Genomic DNA, 21,688 nt, shown 5'->3' on the forward strand with positions numbered 1-21,688 from the left:
CTCATGAGCGTGGTCACCTCATGGCTGCTGTGTAGTGCTGCTGTGACAGCGCAACACAGCCGTTTGCCCCTGAGGCTGTGCCCGGCTCTTTGGGCACCCTCTCCCAAGAGAGCAGCCACCTGGCAACCCCAAACCAATAAGCTCCCCCCCCCGATAGTAAGGCCCAAGCAACATTTTGGGGGTCACAAGAAAATAAGACCCTGTCTTATTTTGGGGAAAACACTGTATTTCTTCATCTCGCAGTATATCTTCATTTTCCCAGTATTGTCATCAGTGCTAGAGTAAGGAGTGGGTTTTGCTGTCAGTTTACATTCTGGTGCCGTGATGGCAAACCTATGGCACGCGGAGCCCTCTCTTTGAGGTTCCTTGGTTGGGCTCTTTGCGATCGATTTCTTTGGCAGTTTCTTGATTGGAGTATTGATTACTTGTCGGTTGGTATAGTATTAAATCCTGGAGTTATAATCTATGCTTTTCCGGGTGCTGATTGCTGGTGGAGAGCTGCATAGGATCTTTTTGTTCCCCTTTTGGCTGGCTGACAGTTTCTTTCGCATAGTCTATGGATCAGTGGTGGAATTCAGCCAGTTCGCACCTATTCGGGAGAACCGGTTGGTAACTTTCTAAGCAGTTCGGAGAACCGGTTGTTGGAAGAAATCTCCTTTTGTTTTTTTCCACTTTACAGGGCTAATCCTGTAAGGAAGGCAGGAAGGAAACATTCTGGTGTTGTTTCTAGCCTAATTTTTATTGACCTGCTTACAGAAACTGCCTCTCCGGTTAACCCTTATTACATTGTAACAGCTAAGGTGAAGCGCCCATCGACCAAAGTAATGTTGAGTTGGCCATGCCCACATGGTCACATGCCCACTAAACCCCGCCTACCCACCTGGTCATTAGGACAGAGAACCTGTTGTTAAATTATTTGAAACCCACCACTGCTATGGATGTTAAGGTCTATATATCTATTGGCTAATTTGTCAAAAGTGCCAGGTTTCTAAATTAGAAACCAAATTCTCCTCAGAGCGACCAGGAGGGAAAGTGACCATTAATGACCCAAAACTATCCCAAGAGCTGGGTGAGGAACTCTGGGAGTTGAAGTCCACAAGTCTTAAAGTTGCCAAGATTGGAGACCACTGTCCTCAACAACCAACCCCCAACCCCCCCTACTAAGCAAAGCTGGCTGTGGAATTCTGGGAGTTGAAGTCCACAGGTCTTAAAGTTGCCAAGATTGGAGACCACTGTCCTCAACAACCACAACCACCAACCCCTGCTAAGCAAAGCTGGCTGAGGAATTCTGGGAGTTGAAGTCCACAGGTCTTAAAGTTGCCAAGGTTGGAGACCACTGTCCTCAACAACCACCACCCCCACTGCTAAGCAAAGCTGGCTGAGGAATTCTGGGAGTTGAAGTCCACAGGTCTTAAAGTTGCCAAGGTTGGAGACCACTGTCCTCAACAACCACCACCCCCTGCTAAGCAAAGCTGGCTGAGGAATTCTGGGAGTTGAAATCCACAGGTCTTAAAGTTGCCAAGGTTGGAGACCACTGTCCTCAACAACCAACCCCCCCCCCCCTGCTAAGCAAAGCTGGCTGAGGAATTCTGGGAGTTGAAGTCCACAAGTCTTAAAGTTACCAAGATTGGAGACCACTGTCCTCAACAACCATCACCCCCTGCTAAGCAAAGCTGGCTGAGGAATTCTGGGAGTTGAAGTCCACAAGTCTTAAAGTTGCCAAGGTTGGAGACCACTGTCCTCAACAACCAACCCCCAACCCCCCTGCTAAGAAAAGCTGGGTGAGGAATTCTGGGAGTTGAAGTCCACATGTCTTAAAGTTGCCAAGATTGGAGACCACTGTCCTCAACACCCCCCCCCTCCATATATATATCAGCACAAAGGCAATATATTTATTTATTTATTTCTGGAAGGAATGAAATGTACCTCATTGGGCGAACGGGCCCCGCCGTGCCCAATCAGAGGGCTGTGTCTAGAAAGGCAAACGATCGCATCCGCCAGTGATATTGCCGACATCCACGGCTCCCTTCTCCCCCCTCCCAAAAACGCCACCTGTGGAAAAAAAGCTTTTCGCCACGCCCCCTTCCCCTCCCTCCCTCCCTCGCTGTGCTGATTACCCCCTCCCCATTTCTCGCCCCCCTCCCTTCCCTGACGTTCCGTAAATCTTCACCCAATAATGCGTTCAGACGAAAGAGGGAAGGGGTTAAGGGGGCTGCATCGCTCTCCCCCCGCCCGCTTCCTCTCTGGCTCGCCAGCCTCCTCCTCTTCCCTCTCCCTCTCCCCCTACTCCTCTTCTCCTTCCCTTTCTCCTTCTCCCAGCTTTATCACCATGTAGACAGCCGGGAGCCCCTTCCCCAATTTCTCATGGAGCAGGTTCCTTGACGTCAGATCTATGAATCTTGCACGAAAAAGCCGGCTTGCGAGAGCTACCACCGCGGCTCGATGTAAGCCAGGAGTCTATCCCGGCTTGGACCGCGGCGGCGGCGGCGGCGGGCAAGAGGAGGCTCTGATCGCCGCCGCTTTGGAGAAGGAGGAGAGCCGGCGGCTGGTGGCCGAGAGCGGCAGAGGAAGCCGGCCGTGCAGCGCTGGCGGCGGCGGCGGCGGCGGCGGTGGCGGCGAGCAAGGGGGCTTGTTGCTGCTGCTGCCGCCGAGAGAGGAAGAAGTGCTGGGCTGCGCGCTCCTTCCCCGGCGAGAGGTGGCCCCGGGGGAATGTGACATCACCGCGCGGGTCTGGGGCAGCCGAGCGGGGAGGCTTCCCGGCAGCGTCCCGGCCTCTCTGGCTAACGCGCTGCCGCCGCCGCCCGCGCCCGCCCCGGCTCCCCACCTCGGCCCCGTGATCAGCATGTCCGCCAAGGAGAGGCCCAAAAGCAAAGCCGCCGCCGCCACCACCACCAAGGAAAGCGTCACCCTGTTGCCTTGCTTTTATTTCGTGGAGGTAAGGCTGCTGGCGCGGCTCGAGGGGAGGGGAGGTGGGAGACTGCCGGGGGGCCTCCGATCGCGCTGGGGATGCCGAAACCCCCGGCCCCAAAAGAGCAACCGTCCGCGGGAGACCACTAGCGGGGCTGCGCCTCGGAGGCGCACGAAGCGCGCCTTAGCGCAACCGCGGCGAGGTTGAACTGATGGTGGTGATGGGGATGTCAAGATGGGTAGACGCAGGTTGGAAACGGCGAGGGCGGGGGGGGGGTGTCTGTGTCTTGTCCGACGTGCCCAGCGGGCATCGTCTGAGCGATTGTCTCCAGCACCTGGTCTTGGATTCAGAGGGAAGGGAGGGGGAGACCCATCTTCCCGAAATCTCCCCGCGGAGATTTGGAAGCTTGGCCCGTCCTCGTCCACCTGCCTTGGAAACTCCACCTCCTTCATTGAGGGGGGGGGTTGCAAACGGAAAAGGGGGTGCAGCGCGATGAGATCAGGATCACGTGCGCGGGGTATCATCCCCCAATGTGGCTGTCAGACGAAAAAAAGAGGGGGGGGAGGTTGTGTTGTGCTTATGCCAAGCATATATGATTAGCTAAAAAAGAACAAGGGAAATAAAAAAGGATGGGACGTCCAATGAATTGGAGGTGGCATAATTGAAAGTAAATGATGCAGATACATAAACAACCAGGGTTGGGAGGCCCTTTTTGACTTAGGCCTAGGATATTTGGGGATGCTTCCGATATTTGGGATGTGCTGAGAGGGTGGTTGCACTTTCTGTAGTTGGTCAAAGCTACATGCATAGCTTCATCATAGCAAGCCAACCAAGTAAGGTGTAATTTTGTAGTTTATTTTGCCAAAGATCTGCTGGGGCTTGCGTGTGTGCATGTGTGTGTGAGTGATACCTTATTTCTGCTGCACAAGGATTCTCTTCGGCTCTTCCGGTGATGTAATGTACAGGCCCTTGCAATAGCAATAGCAATAGCAATAGCAGTTAGACTTATATACCGCTTCATAGGGCTTTCAGCCCTCTCTAAGCGGTTTACAGAGTCAGCATATCGCCCCCAACAACAATCCGGGTCCTCATTTTACCCACCTCGGAAGGATGGAAGGCTGAGTCAACCCTGAGCTGGTGAGATTTGAACAGCCGAACTGCTGAACTAGCAGTCAGCTGAAGTAGCCTGCAGTACTGCACTCTAACCACTGCGCCACCTCTGCAGTGCAGGCAGACTAGGAATTCAGATATCCCTGTTTATTTTTTTAATTTTTTTTTATTTACATCCCACATTCTTGTAAATATGTTTTTATTTCCATTTCCTTTCGTACAATCACATGTATACTGTGCAGAACCGGGGCATATAACATTGAACAATAAACACAGCCCTCCCTCTTGTCGACAATACCCCCCAAAATACAAACCCAATATACCACCTTGACCCACAATACACCCTCTTTCGCCCCCCTCCAACTTTCGTTCTTCCTTCCAACATTCCCCTCTACTTCCCTACTTCCCCTCCCCCTCTATCACTCCTCTCTCCCAATACATTCCCTCCCTTCGTTCTCCTCCTGCCTCCAATCCTCTCTCCCACCCTCTCTATCCCTGTTTATTGAAAGAGCTCAGCAAGAGGTGACCCATGGATTGACACATGGAAGCCACTCAACCGGCGCCTTCCTTTTCAAAGTAACTCACAGAGCAACTTAGGAAAAAGTTTTCCCCGCAAGCATTGACTTATGTGCTGTCCCTGTATGAGTCGCATCAATAGTGCAGGTTTGGGTATTCTTGCAAGGGGGCATTTTCGGTGATAGTCAATAGCGGTTTCACAGAGACAAGGATTAATGGATGGAAGCTGATCAAGGAGAGATTCAGCCTAGAAATAAGGTTAATTTTTCTGACAAGGAGAGCAATCAACCAATGCAACAGCTTGCCTTCGGGGATTGTGGGAGCTTCATCATTGGAGGCTTTCAATGAGAGACCGCCTCCTGCCAATTACCTCCTTGCGACCAATAAGATCGCATAGATTAGGCCTCCTCCGAGTTCCATCTGCCAGTCAGTGTCGACTGGCAACCACATGGAGGAGGGCCTTTTCAGTAGTAGCTCCGACCCTTTGGAACGATCTCCCCGTGGAGATTCGTACCCTCACCACCGTCCAGACCTTCCGCACAGCCCTTAAGACCTGGCTATCCCGTCAGGCCTGGGGATAAAGACCACAATCTCTCCCCACCCGGATGATGAATGAATGTTGTGTACTATTTTACTCTCATGTATTGTTTTATGTTTATTGTTTTGTACCCCCCCCTCCCTATTTTATGTAAGCCGCCCTGAGTCCCCTCAGGGAAAAGGGTGGCCTATAAATGTTAATAAAATCATAAATCATAAATAAATCAAGAAGAGATTGGACTGCCATTTAGTCAGAAATGGTGTAGGGTCTCCAGCTTGGGCAGGGGGTTGGACTAAATGACCTACATGGTCCCTTCCAACTCTGTTACTCTCTAACAGTTTGACCAATACTCTCGTCAGTGACCATCAATATCTGAACCAGGGAGTGATTTATATGTTTGTGAGTTTGAAACAAGGACCGTAGTAATAGCAGTGCTGAAGAAGGAAGGATGGAGAGGTGTTGGAAAGTGATTCAGATGAAAAGGGTGCTTTGAAAATAAATCCAAATAGCTGTGCTACTTTTTATGAATGTTCTGAAAAGTCACAAAGTCCACCCAACTTGTAAGTACAGATGTATGTTTGTCTTAGTATATCTATCTGTCCATCCATGCATCCATATAGAAATTTCCAAGCTTCTTGATGTTTTCAAAGGGGAAATTGAGAGGAATGTATTTCCATTCCTTCTCCTCAATCTCTCTTTGATTCCTTACGAACAAGAAATAGAAACTGAATAATTAAGAATCTTCCTGTATTCCGCACTCATCCAAAGTCTGTTTTTACTTTCTTGAGAAGAACATATTTCTACATTATGACTATCATGCACTACCAAGGCTGAGGGGAACATCTGGAAACAGCTACTTGAAAGGAACTTTAAGGAAAGTTCTCTGGAAAGGTTGGTTCTTTGTGAATGTCTATGTCTGGAGCTTCAGTTTAATGGTCAGAATCTCACATTATAACTTAAAATTGCAGTGTTGAGGGATTTCGACCCTTCAGATGCATTCAGAGAGAAAAAAAACACTCAAATAAGCAGAGCTTAGATACAGTAAGTGCAGTTCTTTCTTGGTTTTAGGATATTTTTTTAAGACTTGATGCAACATGAGTGTAAAAATCAAGGTCTCTGTGTCCTGACACTTGACGGGAACTAAGTGATATGATGGACACATGGGAATTCAACAATGTGTAAAAGTGCCTATAATAGTTCTGTGTTCTCCTAAACAGCAGCACAGAAGTTTACAGCACTGGGAAGTCATTTTCTGTATTTTGCCTCTTTAGGGAAGAAAAAAGGAAGATCTGAATTGACTTGTTTAACATTGTCTTTCAAAATAATGTCCATTGAGGGATGTGGCACTCCAGCTGAACTAAAATTTGTCTAAAATGCCTTTTGACTTCATTTAACACACATTGTAATGCACTACATTGTATACATGGAAAGCAAATATTAAATTTTCACTCTATTGCACAATATAAAGAGAAAAAGAAACACATTTGCTGGCTGTTGTTTCACAAAAGGCAACTAGCTCAACAAGGCAGCCAACTAGGAAATTTTGGAGATTGGAAAGTTGCAAAAGAAATATTTTTTTTAAAAGTGTGCTAGCACAATGCACAATTAAGAGTGACAAGAACGCAAGAATCCTCAAAATAATGAATACAGAGGTCAACATTTTTTTTGTTTATAATTTTTAATAGTAAGTTTTACAAAGGACATAAAAACTAACACAAACTAATAAATAGTAAATAAAAGACGGGAGAAAGGCAAAAAAAGTGGAAAAAAAGTATGAAAAGAAAGAAGCTTCCAATTTCCTTTGTAGCAAACATATTATTAAATGTAATAAGTACAAATACAAAACTGTCTTTTACTCTAAGATTATAAAATGTTCACTTTTTCTATTATACAATTATAAGTTCCTATTTTTCTATCGTGAAAAAAGTCTGTAAGAGGTTCCAGTCAGCCATAAATGTAGATATTGTTTTTTCTCTCTCTGATCAAATAAGTTAATTTAGCCATCTCTGCAAGTTCCATCATCTTCACCCAGTGGCACGACAAAACCGCGCTCGACTAAAGCGCGCCCGATTAAACCGCGTCGCTGACGTCATCAACAGGGCGACAACAGCGAGCGCGGAGAAAGAAGGGCGCTTTAAATAGCGCTTTGAAAGCAAGCAAGTTAAGGTAAGGGTTAGGTTTAGGGTTAGGTTTAGGGTTAGGTTTAGGGTTAGGTTAAGGGTTAGGATTAGGTTAAGGGTTAGGGTTAGGTTTAGGGTTAGGTTAAGGGTTAGGATTAGGTTTAGGGTTAGGTTAAGGGTTAGGTTTAGGGTTAGGTTAAGGGTTAGGTTTAGGGTTAGGTTTAGGATTAGGTTTAGGGGGGTTAGGTTTAGGGGTTAATTTTAGGTTTAGCGTTTACAACGTGCTTCTGTCTCTGCGCTGTTGTCGCCCTGTGCTGTTTCGTCGAGCGCCCTTTAGTTGAACGCGGTTTTGTGGTGGAACCTCTTCACCCACCGTTCCTCCATCGCAGGCAAGTTTCGAGCATATAATAGTCTCATTGATGTTATCATATATTTAAAAAACTAGTTCCATGACTTTTTTCTAGTTACCTGTCCATTAGTCCCAACAGAAAACACTCTGGTTTCGTTTGTTCTTTAACCTTGAAAACCTTCTTAATTGATATATATGTATTTTTTGTCATTTTTGCATGATAAAATGTCCCTTCATGTTGTTCACCTTTCCAGCAAGGATTCAAAATACCTTTACACATTCTACACAATTTCTCTGGTGACAAATACTCATGATACATCATTAGAAGACAACATTTTTTCTTGGTTGCTAAGCAAGAGCGTTGTTAAGTGAGTTTCACCACATTTTACAACTTGTCCATGCCCACCCAGTCACATGGCTGGCCAGCCACTCCCACAAAGCAGGCCACACCTACAGAAGAGGTTCTAAAAAATGTTGAAACCCCCCACTGATACCAGCAGATCATTTTCATAAGATTGAACAACAGTGTCTTCTTTTTCTTGGAGGTAAATCTGTCTATTTACTTAGAATTGACATTAGATTCTGCTCCTAGAATTTAATTGGGAGCCCACCCCCCAATTTTTTTAGGGTTTTAGAAGAGCATATTGGATAATCTTCCTTTTTTTTTCAAATTCCAATTAAGTCATGGGCCCCTGGTTGACATACTCAAAATCCTGTACTAGTAATTTTACTATATTTGGCTATAGGAAAATGATAGATTTTTTCATCACTCCAATTCATGTTCCAGCTTTATTTATAGCTGTGATGGCGAACCTATGGCACGCGTGCCAGAGGGGGAACGCAAAGCGCTCTCTGTGGGCACGCATGCCGTTTCCAGCTGCACTTCTGGTTTCCGATGCACACATGCATAGCTGGTCTTTGCGGGTGCTGGAAAACGTCCTGAAAACGCTCCCCAAATATAGCCAAAAAGCAGGCTGTTTTTCTGGTTGTTTTCAGGCAAAAACATCCCAAAAAATGGTGCAAAAAACAAGCATGTGAACGCCGGCCAGCTGGTATTCAGGTTTCTGGTGCTGCAGTGCACACACATGCACACACTTTCCAGTTTGGGGACTCGGTGCTGAAAAGGTTTTCCATCACTGATCTATATATTTTCTCCTTTCCTCTTGAACAGTAATTTTCTCCTTAAGCCAACTTAAACTCTCATTCGAATAATGCCACTTCAAAAGCTCAGTGTGACAGATCCCGTCCCCTGTTTCATGTGCCACAAAAGAAAAGCACAGTGGTGGCCATTGATCAAGCCAGATGATGGTCATTGGAGTTGTCCTACAACACACACAGAAGGGTATCTCTTGTGGCCCAGCAGGAGCTGTTGGAGCTGCCACCAGACTCCGACAGCGAGGGGCCCTATGAGTCGGCTCTGGGGGATTTGGAGGACCCTGGACAGGGTTCCGACTCCGAGCAGGGCGCAGAGAGGCTGGTTGGCCACCATGAGGCACCTGAGCCTTGGACCAGTGAGGAGGAGACAAGGGGGAGTGAGCCGGATGCCAGTAGTGAGTTGTTTCTGGATGCCCGGCATCGAAGAACTAATAGGCGTAAGGAACAGTTGCGCAGTTACAGGAGGTAATTGCACTCAGCTGGTGGTTATTAGGCTCCTCTCCAGACTATAAAAAGGCTACTTGGGCACACACCCCTCTTTGCAGAAGTCAACACAGGATCGAATGTTGGAGAACAATGTTAGAAGCTTGGAAGGCTGGATTGCTGCCAAACCTTATCTGTGTTTATTGCTGCCCAAGATTATCTGTGCCAGTTTGCTGCCAAGGACCTGTCTGTCTGTTAATTAAATGCCATAACTTATCTTTGACTCGGAGTGTGCTTGGGTGTGGAACGAGGGGGGTCAGAACAGGCTTCAATTCTGGAATTATAAATTGTACACTCGGTTTGAGTGAAAGTGAACAGCTTCATTTATCTCGTTTAGGCCTGTGGAAACAAAGGCGTGAGCTGTAGCAAAATGTGCTATATATATTTTGTGCAAACGATAGTTCCATGAGAGATGGGTGGTTTTCTGTGACACAATAAACGTAATAATAGTAATACAGGTAGTCCTCGACTTACGACGGTTCATTTAGTGACTGTTAAAAGTTACAATGGCGGTGAAAAAAAGTGACGTATGACCGTTTTTCACAATCACAATCTGACAAGCAAAGTCAGTGGGGAAGGCAGATTCACTTAACAACCGGGTTAAATAACAACTGAGGCAAGAAATGTTGTAAAATGGGGTAAAACTCACTTAAGAAATGTCTCACTTAGCAACAAAAGTTTGGGGCTCAACTTTTGCCGTAAGTCGAGTACTACCAGAAAAAAATTATTTATTTACTTTACTCAGTCTAATAATTTTCCTTTACTAGAGTTTTATCTATTGATCAGAGATTCTGCTGCCTGAGAAAACTTTGAAAATCCCCACCTAGCATGTGCCTAGAATTCTCTCTTCTTCAGTGTGTGCATTTAGTGGAATGGATTCTCTCAAGTTAAGACTGAAGACTTCTGGAATTAAGAAAGTGGAGAGCTTCAGTTCTCTCTCATCCTATAATTGGAACTACTTATAGGCTGGCTGTGTGTTAATTCTTGATTCAAGATGAATATCACCAACCATTACAGAGGCAATTCATTTCACTCAACCTCATACTTAGGGATGGGATTGAAAATTTTTAGCAACCGGTTTTCTGCCCAGTTGCGGGGTGGGTGTGGCTATGAGGGGCATGGCCTAATCGGTCTCCTGCACCACACCTGGAGGGGGGCATTTTCACCCTCCCCAAGCTCCGAAGGCTTTTTCCGAGACTCCGGGAGGGCGAAAACAGCCTCCCCCAGGCTCTGGAGGCCCTCCAGAGGCTGGAAACGGGCCAGTTTCCGGACCTCTGGGAGGCCCATTTTTTCGCACTCCCAGAACCTCGATGTGGGTCCTGCACTTAACCTGCATGATGAATGGGCCATGTAGAGACTCCTAGGAGGGGAGAAGCGGGGTGGGAAGGGCCAACCAGTCCTTCCGACTACCAGTTTGGCGAACCAGATGTAAAATTAGCATCCGGTACGCCTGAACCAGTCCGAACCGGCTGAATCCCACCCCTGTTTATATTCTGTCTAATTGTAATACATGCCAGTTGTTATATGAAACATGTCTTATTCCAAGACTCACATTCATATCTAGTGGGATAGATGAAAATGGGGACTGAGAAGGAACTTGGCCGTATCTACCTTTCCAGGAGGAAGATATATATATATATATATAAAAAGGATGGCATGATTATTTGATCTGATGTCCTGAAATCAGCTGGATCCACTTTTAAGTGGAGTTCAACCCGGACTATAATTGAAGATTGCTAGTTTGCAAATTAGGGATTTGACCTTTATTTATAATTACTTTTGTACTGGCAGTTGAGGTGCCAAGAGATTTTCTCACCTGCTCGTACCCATTTCATCTGCTTTTGTCAGCTTTTGTGCATGGCACAAGAGAGAAGGAAAAAAAAGAGTTACGGCAGAAGGATGGGATCCCGGGAGGAACCAAGGGAGCTTCGTCATCTCTAATTCAGCCAAGTTAAACATTCAAATAAAGTATCCAGGTTGCACAGCCTGGCGATCTGGGAATAGAAATACCTTTCTCATCTACAAATGAAGAATTAGCTCCATTGTTTCTGTTGCTATGAGTCAAGGGGAAAAAAAACGTTCCAAGTTTCTTGGAAGTGAGATGCTGATGAATCAAAGCTATATGAACTATATGCTTGGAAGCAAATTGGTATCTTGATTCTTCAATTTGAACATGCGGCTGTGGTAGCAGTATCACAGAAGGTAAAGTGTGTGTGTGTGTGTGTACGTGTACATGTGTGCGTGTAATCAAATGAATTATTTCAGGAAATTATTTCAGAGCAAAGCAAGAAATCTAGAGAAAGCTTCTTCCAGCAAACCTAATACTATATACTACAGTGATGGATAGTCTTTTTGTCGCTGTGTGCCAAAAGCATGTGCAGTTGCACATGACCATAATGCAAAGCACACATGCACACGACACCCCCACCCATGTGCACCCCACCCCCTGTGCATGCATGTGTGATGCCCCTGCATGCCCCCGGGCCTACACACATCCCCTTCCCCCGCATGCATGTGCGACCCCCCCCGTCCTCCCCTGCCCTCCCGTGCATGTGCATATGTTTAAGTTTAAGTTTAATAACATTTATATGCTGCCCAATCCCATAGGACTCCAGGCGGCTTACAGCAGTGTTTCCCAACCTTGGCCACTTGAAGATGTCCGGACTTCAACTCCCAGAATTCCCCAGCCAGCGAATGCTGGCTGGGGAATTCTGGGAGTTGAAGTCCGGACATCTTCAAGTGGCCAAGGTTGGGAAACACTGGCTTACAGTACAGAATAAATCAAGAAAAAATAAAATAGAAGGAAAGAAAAGATAGATTTAAAAAACACACCATGCACTCCGTTCTAAGTGGGGCTGGACCGTATTTTGGGGTCAACAGCCCCAGGCCTGCCGGAACAGCCAGGTTTTAATGGCTTTCCGGAAGGCCGAGAGAGTGGGAAGGGTCTGGATCTCTGCGGGTAGATCATTCCACAGGGCCAGGGCAGCTACAGAGAAAGACCTCCCCCGAGTAGTCGCCAACCGGCATTGCCCCGTCGACGGTACCCGAAGGAGGCCCAGCCTGTGAGATCTTATGGGTCGTTGGGAGGTATATGGCAGGAGGCGGTCCCGCAGATGTCCATAAGTACCCCTCATGCACCCTGCCCCCCCCTGCACATGCGCAGCAGAGACCCGAAAACTAGCTGGCAGGAGGTCCACGTGCATGCGCGGTGGAGCTTAGCTGGGGCACTGCTCGCGTGCCCGCAGAGAGGGCTCTGCATGCCACCTTTGGCACGCATGCCATAGGTTCACCATCATGGATATACTAGCCAGAATCCAGTTCCAGATAGAGAAGGGAATGGACAGAACACAATTTAAACACCTTAAATTGTGCGTCAGGGGAAACACACTGCCTAGGAAATCAAACTAATCACCATCACAGTATTGCTTACAGAGTCCTATTGGAGCCCTCTAAATTCCACTGTGCCCGATAATTTCTAGAGTTTGAGCAACTCTCTCCCTCATCCAAATATATTAATAACTTACTTCACAAATTTTAAAGTAGGCTCCAGTGAAAGCAGGAATTCTCTGAAGTTAAAATTAAGCTTTGGTGCTGTCATCTTTTACATTGCAGATTTAACATCCCAAATAGCAGTGGAGAAATTAAATAAAGCAAGCCTGAGGATGGATTGTGGCCCTAGATTACATACGTTTGATTCAGTGGTGGGTTTACTTATCTTATTTACTTATCTTCACTACTGGTTTGCTGATCGCAAGCATGTTCTGTTCATGCGCGTGCATGCTCAATCCACTGCCCCTACGAAAACCACCTGATCGTCGGGGCTTACTCAGGCACTGCACATGCGCAATTTGCCTTTTGCCATAAAAACAGGTATAGAGCGCAGTTCACCGACAAAACCGCGATGGACAAATGAGTGCCATCAAAATCGCTAATTGATTTTTGACCATAGCGCGCCGACAAATGCGCGCCGACAAAATTGCGTTATCAATAAACTATAGACAGCCCAGTGAGTGTGCTGGGCCTTTAACATAGTGGGACGCGTATACGTACATTATAACCCTAACCCTAACTCTAACCCTAAAAAAAAATTCAATTTTATTGTGCTTGTCATTGCGCTTTTGTCGTCGCAATTTTATCATCGCGAATTTGTCAGCGCGATTTTGACGTCACGTTTTAATCGGCGCTATTTTGTCGGTGCGCATATGTCTATTGCGCAATTGTCAGGTCACGATAGAGCGCGGGCAGGTGGGCCAAAAGAGCCACCATACCAGTTTGCTCTCAGCTGCTCCGGGGCACTACCGGTTCGGCCCACCTCTGCTTTGATTCAAGAAGTTTCACTGACAGATCCACTTATTTGGGGTAGGGGTTATTTTTAGCCTTCTGCAAAGGCTTTCCTGTGTACCAAATATATTGGCGTTATTGTTGTTCATTGAAATTAGTTTTAGACTGCCCTTCATGAATGCCAATTAATATGAACAGACTTAAGCATAACATAATATAATAGCTCAGTAAACCAGATGTCTTTAAAACAATGCAGTCCAAATAATTTTCCTGATTCAATTTATCATGGCAGTGATGATAATGCTGCATTGGCTGCCCATTATAAGCTTCCAGATGTAATTCAAAGTGTTGGTTATCATTTTACTGAGCCAAGGTGGTGCAGTGGTTAGGGTGCAGTACTGCAGGCCACTTCAGCTGACTGTTATCTGCAGTTCAGCGGTTCTAATCTCAACCTCACTAGGTTTTCTTCCAGGCATTAGGCCAGACCAGGGGTCTCCAAACTTGGCAACTTTATGACTTGTGGACTTCAGCTCTCAGAATTCCTCAACCAGACATGCTGCTTGGGAAATTCTGGGAGTTGACGTCCACAACTCTTAAAAGTTGCCTAGTTTGGAGATTCTGGGCAATTAGACTATGCAATGAGCCCACTCAAAATTGAAAAGACTATCCATTTGGCTTCATTTATTTTGTTTTGGATGCTGGTTGTGTTCTGGGAGTTTTGTGCTTCTAACCGTTTGTAACCTAGTCAGAGTTGGGACCAGGGTAGAAATTACATAAATAAATAACTAAATTCTCCAAACATTCTAGTAATTTATAGCTTGGTTGAATTCATAAGAATTCTTTTAGATATCTTTACATGCACAAGTACACTGAAATCCATCCCATAATTATAGTTTCAAGAAATTTCAAGGACTAGACAGCTGTTACTCATCTGTAAGAACCTTGGAAGTGGCCTTCTGCATCCAATTAGCAGCTGAGTTCTCCACAAAAATCAACTGCATGCCTGCAAGAAGACCCAGAAAACATAGGGCTGTCAGCCCTCTACTGCTGCTGTTCCCCAGCTGCCAATCCTGGAGGATAACATATGGGCACCGTAACTCATAGCTACTGTTAGGTTTATCCCCTGTGAACTTATCTAATGCTATTTGAAAACCATCTGAGCTTGCAACTGCAACATTAGTCTCTGGGTATCACTTTAACTGTGTAGCTGTACTGACAGAGGGAGAGGAAAAATTGCAACTCTTGAAAATGGATCAGTCATATAAATAAAGCAGACGCCTTGCTCTGCATGGCATGTTGTGAAATGAATAGGTTTGTAACTGCTCTCCCTTGCCTATTGAGTACTGGTAGAGAGGAATGGTCTCTGGTAAAATTTACAGAAAAATGTGAAAGGTTCTTCAGTTGTCTGTGTCCCCTAGATACTATTTTGAAGATGTCCTTTTGTGCTTCACCATTCGGCTCTTGCAGTGTCTGCCACTGAGAGGTCTAGTTCATGAATAATATGTGGACATCTAATTTGTGAATATACCGTAGGCTATGTGTTGTGACCCCGCCTCGGCCCACACCAAAGCACTCCGAGCCAAAGATACTTTACGGAATTTATTCACAGACAGACAGGTCCTTGGCAGCAATCCAGCACAGATAAGCCTTGGCAGCCATCTAGCACAGACAAGCCTTGGCAGCAATCCAGCCTGCCAAGCTAACACCACAGTTCTCCAACATTAGTTAATATGTTGACTTCTGCAAAAGGGGCGTGTGCACAAGCATTCCTTTTATAGTCTGGAGAGGAACCTAATGACCACCAGCTGAGTGCAATTACCTCCTGTAACTGCATAACTGTTCTTTACGCCTACTAGCTCTCCGGTGCCAGGCATCTAGGAACAACTCCCTTGGCTCCTCCCCACTGCTGATGTCCGGATCACACTCCCTTGTCTCCTCCCCACTGGTCCAAGGCTCAGGCGTCTCCTGGTGGCCAACTAGCCTCTCTGTGCCCTGCTCGGAGTCGGAACCCTGTCCAGGGTCCTCCACATCCTCCAAAGCCGACTCATAGGGCCCCTCGCTGTCAGAGTCTGGTGGTAGCTCCAACAGCTCCTCCTGGGCCACAACAGTTATGTATGTATGTATGTAGAGCAGTGTTTCTCAACCTTAGCAACTTTAAGATGTGTAGACTTCAGCTTCCAGAATTCCTGAGCCAATAAGCTGTTGTGATATGCCTACATACAACATCAACACAAACACACGCACACGCACACACTGGTTTTCTTATTTTAAAAGCATTGGCAATATCTTACAGGATCAAGAAACATGGGATTGGAAAGTTTTATTATCTTGTGAACAGTAAAGGTGTCCTTTTGTTATTACATTGCAGTGTATTTCTCAGGCTTAGCCCAAGAACCACTCAGAACACTCCAGCTAATGTACAGTTTTTTGTTTGCTTACATCCAACAGACAGAATCTTGCCAGACTAAAGCTTTACTACATTTACTTTAACGGATAGAGAGATTGGTCCTGGGTGGCTATCTTTATTTTCTACCTCTGCCTCTATCCATCTTCAGCTGTCTCTTGTCTTGTCCCTTTTTCTCGAATGTGCTTCCCTCCTTGCCTACCACTTCAATGTGGTCCATCACCCCAGTTCCCTCTTGTTAAGCACCATCTCTCACACTATTAGAATAAACAAGGAGCATTGATGAATGTATAATACTGAAATCTGATTTGCATTCTCCAGATGGGTTTTGATTGTCACAAGTTGTAGAGGAAGGTTAAAAGGATAGAGGAAGGTTCAAGGCTATAGAGAAAAAGAACAGAAGGATAGGGATTAAACCCCACATTGCCAAGATCAGGCCAGCATTTTAACTGCCAAATGTTGCATTATATGATACAGAGAATTTTCAGCACCAAGTCAGAACTTCAACTGAAATATTGCAGTCATTTAACTGTTGTTGTTTTTATTTATTAAATTTATATCCCACCTGTTGTAATAGGAGCTCATGGCTATATAACAGTGCTTCCTCCTTCATCCCTCCCACTCCCCTCCATGACCAGGTGGATTGGGAGAAAGTAACCCAATGAGTATCAGTGGTTGAGATAACTTGGGTTGTTACTATTATAATTTATTAAATTTGTCTCGATCCTCCTTGTCCAGCATCTTAACAACTCTAGCACATTGGCTGTGCATTTTAAAACTCTTCAGGCTATTTTGGAAAACACATATATTTTTGCACATAGTATTTCTATTTAATGGGAATAGTTTCTGCTAGACATTTTAAGCACCTCTGAAAATAACAACAATGTGCCTCATTTCTACATCTAGACATAGCACTAAAATTGCAGCCTTCGCCAATATATTGCACGTAAAGTAAGAAAATGGCCTGCAAAGACAAATCAAAGTTAAAATAAACTTAAGTTTCACATGCTGTTAGATCTTTCCTTGACCTAGTTAAAGAGGTTGTGTGAACACACGCTGCACTGCTTGAATGATAGGCCAAAGGCTATTCTTCTGGGGTCTTTCACTAGGGGGAGAAAGAACCTATGCGAACTTCATTTCTACATGCTGTGTGACTCATAATATTTTACTACTCCTTAGGGGTACTTCAAAATCTAATTTAATGCACTGATTGAATAGCCTGAGTGGATATCTTTTGGTTTATGATGAAAAGTTTAATATGCCCCTATAGCAAATAAATATGTTCAGAGACACATAGCGTTTTGTGGTTGCCTTCTAAAGAAGAAGAGAGAAAAGCAGACAATTTATGTCTAGAGATAATGCTATTAGAACTACAACAGGAAGGAATCAAAGAAACCCTACAATGGTGGTCCTCTTCTTTTGAGGTCACATACAGGTAGTCCTTGATTTATGACCATAATTGAACCCCAAATTTCTCTTGCTAAACAAAACATTTGTTAAGTGACTTTGGCCCCATTTTATGACTTTTTTTGTTGTTAAGCAAATCAATGCAGGTGATTCAGTGGTGGGATCCTGCTGGTTTAACAACCGGTTCGGTGATCGCGTGTTTCACTGCGTGCACATGCGCAGTTTTACCAAAACTTACATTCCAAGTTACTTCTAGGTGAGTAACACAGCTGAGGCGCACCAATCCGCTCCGCTGCGCTAATCAGCTGAGGCTGTACAGGTAAGTAAAGCCCGTGGGCAGGCCAACCTGATCGTCAGAGCGAACCGGTTCACTCTCAGCTGATCGTCAGTGCTACCGGTTTGCCCGAACCAGCTGAATCCTACCCCTGAGGTGATATGTTAGTAAGATGGTTCTTAAGCAGTGGGTCACAACCTTCCTAATGCTGCGATGCTTTAGTACAGTTCCTCATGTTGTGGGGACCCCCAACCATAAAATTATGTTTTCCGTATTTTTTTTTTAAATCTGTGTTTTCCGATGGTGTTAGGCGACCCCTGTGAAAGAGTTGTTCAACCCCCCAAAGGGGTCCCGACCCACAGGCTGAGAATCACTGTTCTTAAGTGAAGCTGGCTTCCCCATTGACTTTGCTTCTCAGAAGGTTGCAGAAGGGAATCCCACAAGACACTGCAACAGGGGTGGGTTTCAACCGGTTCGCGGCGGTCCCTGCGAACTGGTTGGTCGCCGAACCCGGAAGTAAGTAACTTCCGGGAACGGCGAAGGGCGCTCCCGCCCGCCCGCGGTCCTTACCCGGTTTTGACGAGTTTTGTGCTTCCACGCATGCGCAGGACACATACAGCACCTGCGCAATCGTCCAGGAGCAGCTGGAGCGTCGCGCAGACGCTAGTACACATGCGTGCACCGCGCGTGTGCACGAGGACACCACCGGCCCCGTTCCAACTGAACCGGTTGGAACGGGGCGAGAAACCCACCCCTGCACTGCAACCATCATAAATATGAACCAGTTGCTAAGCACCCAAATTTTGATCGTGACCATGGGGATGTTGCAATGGTTGTAAGTGTGAAAAATGGTCGTAAGTCATTTTTTTTAATGCCATTGTAACTGAACGGTCGTTAAATTAATTGTTGTAAGGAGACGAAGGCCAAACTGCAGTTCTTGAAAATTCTTGATTTATACTTTGTTCCAACGTGTTTTCAAAGGGCCTAGGATAGGGAGTTTGGGAGGGAGGAAATTATCCTTGGTTTGGGCCGTGACCCGTCAAAAGCGCGGAGGACAAAATCGCGCTCGACAAAAGCGCGCATGTGACGTCATCACAGCACGACGAAAAAAATTAAAAATTGAAATAAAATTAAAATTAAAGCAAGCCGATTCACATAAAGGTAAGGGTTAGGGTTAGGGTTAGGTTTAGAGCGTTAGCGTTAGGTTTAGCGTTAGGTTAAGGGTTAGCGTTAGGTTTAGTGTTACGTTAACCGTTAGGTTTAGGGTTAGATTTAGGGTTAGGTTAAGGGTTAGGTTTAGGGTTAGGTTTAGGGTTAGGTTTGGGGGGGTTAGGGTAAGGTTTTAGCTTTATTTTTACATTTTTCGATCACAGCGCGATGTTTTCGTCGCGCTGTGATGACGTCAAATGCGCGCTTTCGTCGAGCGCGCTTTTGTCCTCCGCGATTTTGTGGTGGAACCGGTTTGGTTTAGTTTGGTTTATTGGATTTATATGCCGCCCTTCTCCCAAGGACTCAGGGCGGCGTACAACATTTTAAAAAAACACATATTACAAAAGTTTTTTAAAAATTAGATAGAGTATCCAAAAAACAAACCCAATTGGGATTAACAATAACGTTTTTAAAAACTCGATTAAAATTAACAATAATATATCATTTATTTTATTTTGTTCAGGCCAAGCTGGCTTGCTGGAAAAACCAACTTTTTAGGGTGTGTCGAAAGGACCGGAGGTCGGGGATTATACGAAGCTCCGGGGGCAGCTCATTTCCAGAGGGAAGGCGCTCCCACAGAGAAGGCTCTCCCCCTGGGGGTCGCTAGCTGACACTGTCTGGCTGACGGCACCCTGAGGAGGCCAACTCTGTGGGATCGCACTGGATGGTGGGAGGCTACCGGTGGCAGTAGGTGGTCTCGCAGGTAACCTGGGCCTAAGCCATGGAGTGCTTTAAAGGTCATAATTAGTACCTTGAATCGCACCCGGAAGACAACCGGCAACCAGTGCAGGCCGCCTAAAAGGGGTGCAACATGGGAGCACCTAGGTGCCCCCATGATAACCCGCGCAGCCATATTCTGGACCAGTTGAAGCCTCCAGGTGCTCTTCAAGGGCAGCCCCATGTAGAGAGTGTTACAGTAGTCCAGGTGAGAAAGGATGAGGGCATGAGTGACTGTGCACAGAGCATCCCGATCCAGGAAGGGGCGCAACTGATGTACCAGGCAAACCTGGTAAAAGCCCCCCCTGGTCACGGCTGTCAGGTGTTCTTCTAAACTAAGCGGCATATCCAGGAGGACTCCCAGATTGCGGGCGCTCTCTGAGGGGGCTAAAATCTCTCCCCTGCAATTTTTCTCACCAAATCCCATTCAATGGGGCCCAGGTAACACAGATGTTCTATTTTAGGAGGTACAATGTCAGTCTGATAAAAGCTTTGCCATCCTTTCTTATGCTTCATCAAAGTCAGTCCTTTTTTTTAAGCCTTGAGAGAGGAGTAAGTTTCTATTTACAAAAAGTTATGTCCTGTTAAAATGATTAATGGGGCCATGTTGATGAAAAGCATCCTTGGGGATGGGGGAGTCAAAAAATTAAGCTGTGGTCACGTGAACTAAACTCTCCCTGTTTTTCATATCCACTTGCAGTGCAGGAAAAAAAAGGATGGAGTTTCACTCATAGGGTCACATCTTAGGGGTTTTTTAATTAATATTTCCCCAATAAACATGCTTGAAAGTAAGAAGGAAAGACACTGAAGCTTAGAAGTCTAGAATTTTTGTTTTTATTTGTGATTGATATCTCACTCTCACTACTGTTAATGTAATTTTTTAATTTATTTATTTTGTCATGCATGTATAAGATAACAGATATAATCTTCCTCCCATATTTGGGCATACCGGGGGTTGTAAAAGAAATCTAATAGATACCTTTCATCCTGGCTTCGCTGATAACGGATAAGAGCCTGTGGCCTAATGGCTAAGAAATCTGCCTAGTATGTAATATAGCCCAGGTTCAATTCCCAGTAAGGGTATGGCTAGCTGATGAGAGCTAAATAGCTTGAAATAGATCTATACTAGTCTCCCTTTATTTATTTATCAGCACAAATACAACAAAATGTAACAAAAAGGCAACAGTAAAAATATTGGGTTTCTGCCTGGATGGTCTCTTGTGACGAGCCGAAGGACAGAGAGTGGAAGTGGTGATCTTCCTCCCATATTTGGGCATACCGGGGGTTGTAAAAGAAATCTAATAGATAACAGATATAAGTATAAACATGATTATGAATACAGGAAATGGATACGAATAAGTGGGGACGGTAGGACAGGGATGGTAAGCACGATGATGCGCTTATGCACGCCCCTTACAGACCTTAGGAATGGGGTGAGGTCAACAGTAGACTGTCTAAGGTTAAAGTTATGGGGGTTGGGGATGAAACCACAGAGTCAGGTAGTGCATTCCAGGCATTGACCATTCTGTCGCTGAAGTGGTATTTTCTGCAATCGAGTTTGGAGCGGTTTACGTTATATTTGTATTTATTATGAGCTCGTGTGTATCCAGCAAACACACTTTTTGTAAAGTTAAGAACCTCTTCTTTTCGTGGAGAAATTCAGGATTGGCTTATTCAAGCTAGGATGCATTTTCCATTGTTACTTTGAAAAGCCCCTATCAATGGTTCAGCAGCCAGGAGAGAAACTTGAAGAGCCGAGGTGGCGCAGTGGTTAGAGTGCAGTACTTCAGCTGACTGTTAGCTGCAGTTCAGCGGTTCGAATCTCACCGGCTCAGGGTTGACTCAGCCTTCCATCCTTCCGAGGTGGGTAAAATGAGGACCCAGACTGTGGGGGCAATATGCTGACTCTGTAAACCGCTTAGAGAGGGCTGAAAGCCCTATGAAGCGGTATATAAGTCTAACTGCTATTGCTATTGCTAACTTTGGAAACCTTAAGGCATCGTAAGGCCTCCAGAGCATTTCCCCAAATTGCCCTGGAAATTATAATTTTTAATATGACAGTAGGAACAGAGGATTAAATATACATGTGCTTGCTTGCATACCCAATTTCACCCTCTTATAATTGCCAAGCATAATTGACGTGGAATTCTAATTCAAAGTCTATTTTTTTCATATTTTGTAATTAAAGCAAATTAGGTTATTTGTATAAATAGGTTA

The 21,688-nt window shown here is 45.4% G+C and overlaps 1 protein-coding gene across 1 annotated transcript in view; it reads left to right on the forward strand.

The window, feature by feature from the left end:
• Positions 1-2,303: 2,303 nt before the first annotated feature.
• PLPPR4 (phospholipid phosphatase related 4) overlaps positions 2,304-21,688 on the forward strand; it is a 52,373-nt gene continuing 32,988 nt past the window's right edge. The window contains exon 1 of the mRNA XM_087719297.1: positions 2,304-2,935. Within this exon, the coding sequence (XP_087575423.1) occupies positions 2,393-2,935 (543 nt within the window). The 5' untranslated portion in view covers positions 2,304-2,392. The remainder of the gene's footprint in view (positions 2,936-21,688) is intronic.

Source organism: Thamnophis sirtalis, unplaced genomic scaffold, assembly GCF_051295495.1.
Source record: "Thamnophis sirtalis isolate CommonGarterSnake01/CBP01778 unplaced genomic scaffold, rThaSir2_p1.2 scaffold_7, whole genome shotgun sequence".
Lineage (NCBI taxonomy): Eukaryota > Metazoa > Chordata > Lepidosauria > Squamata > Natricidae > Thamnophis > Thamnophis sirtalis.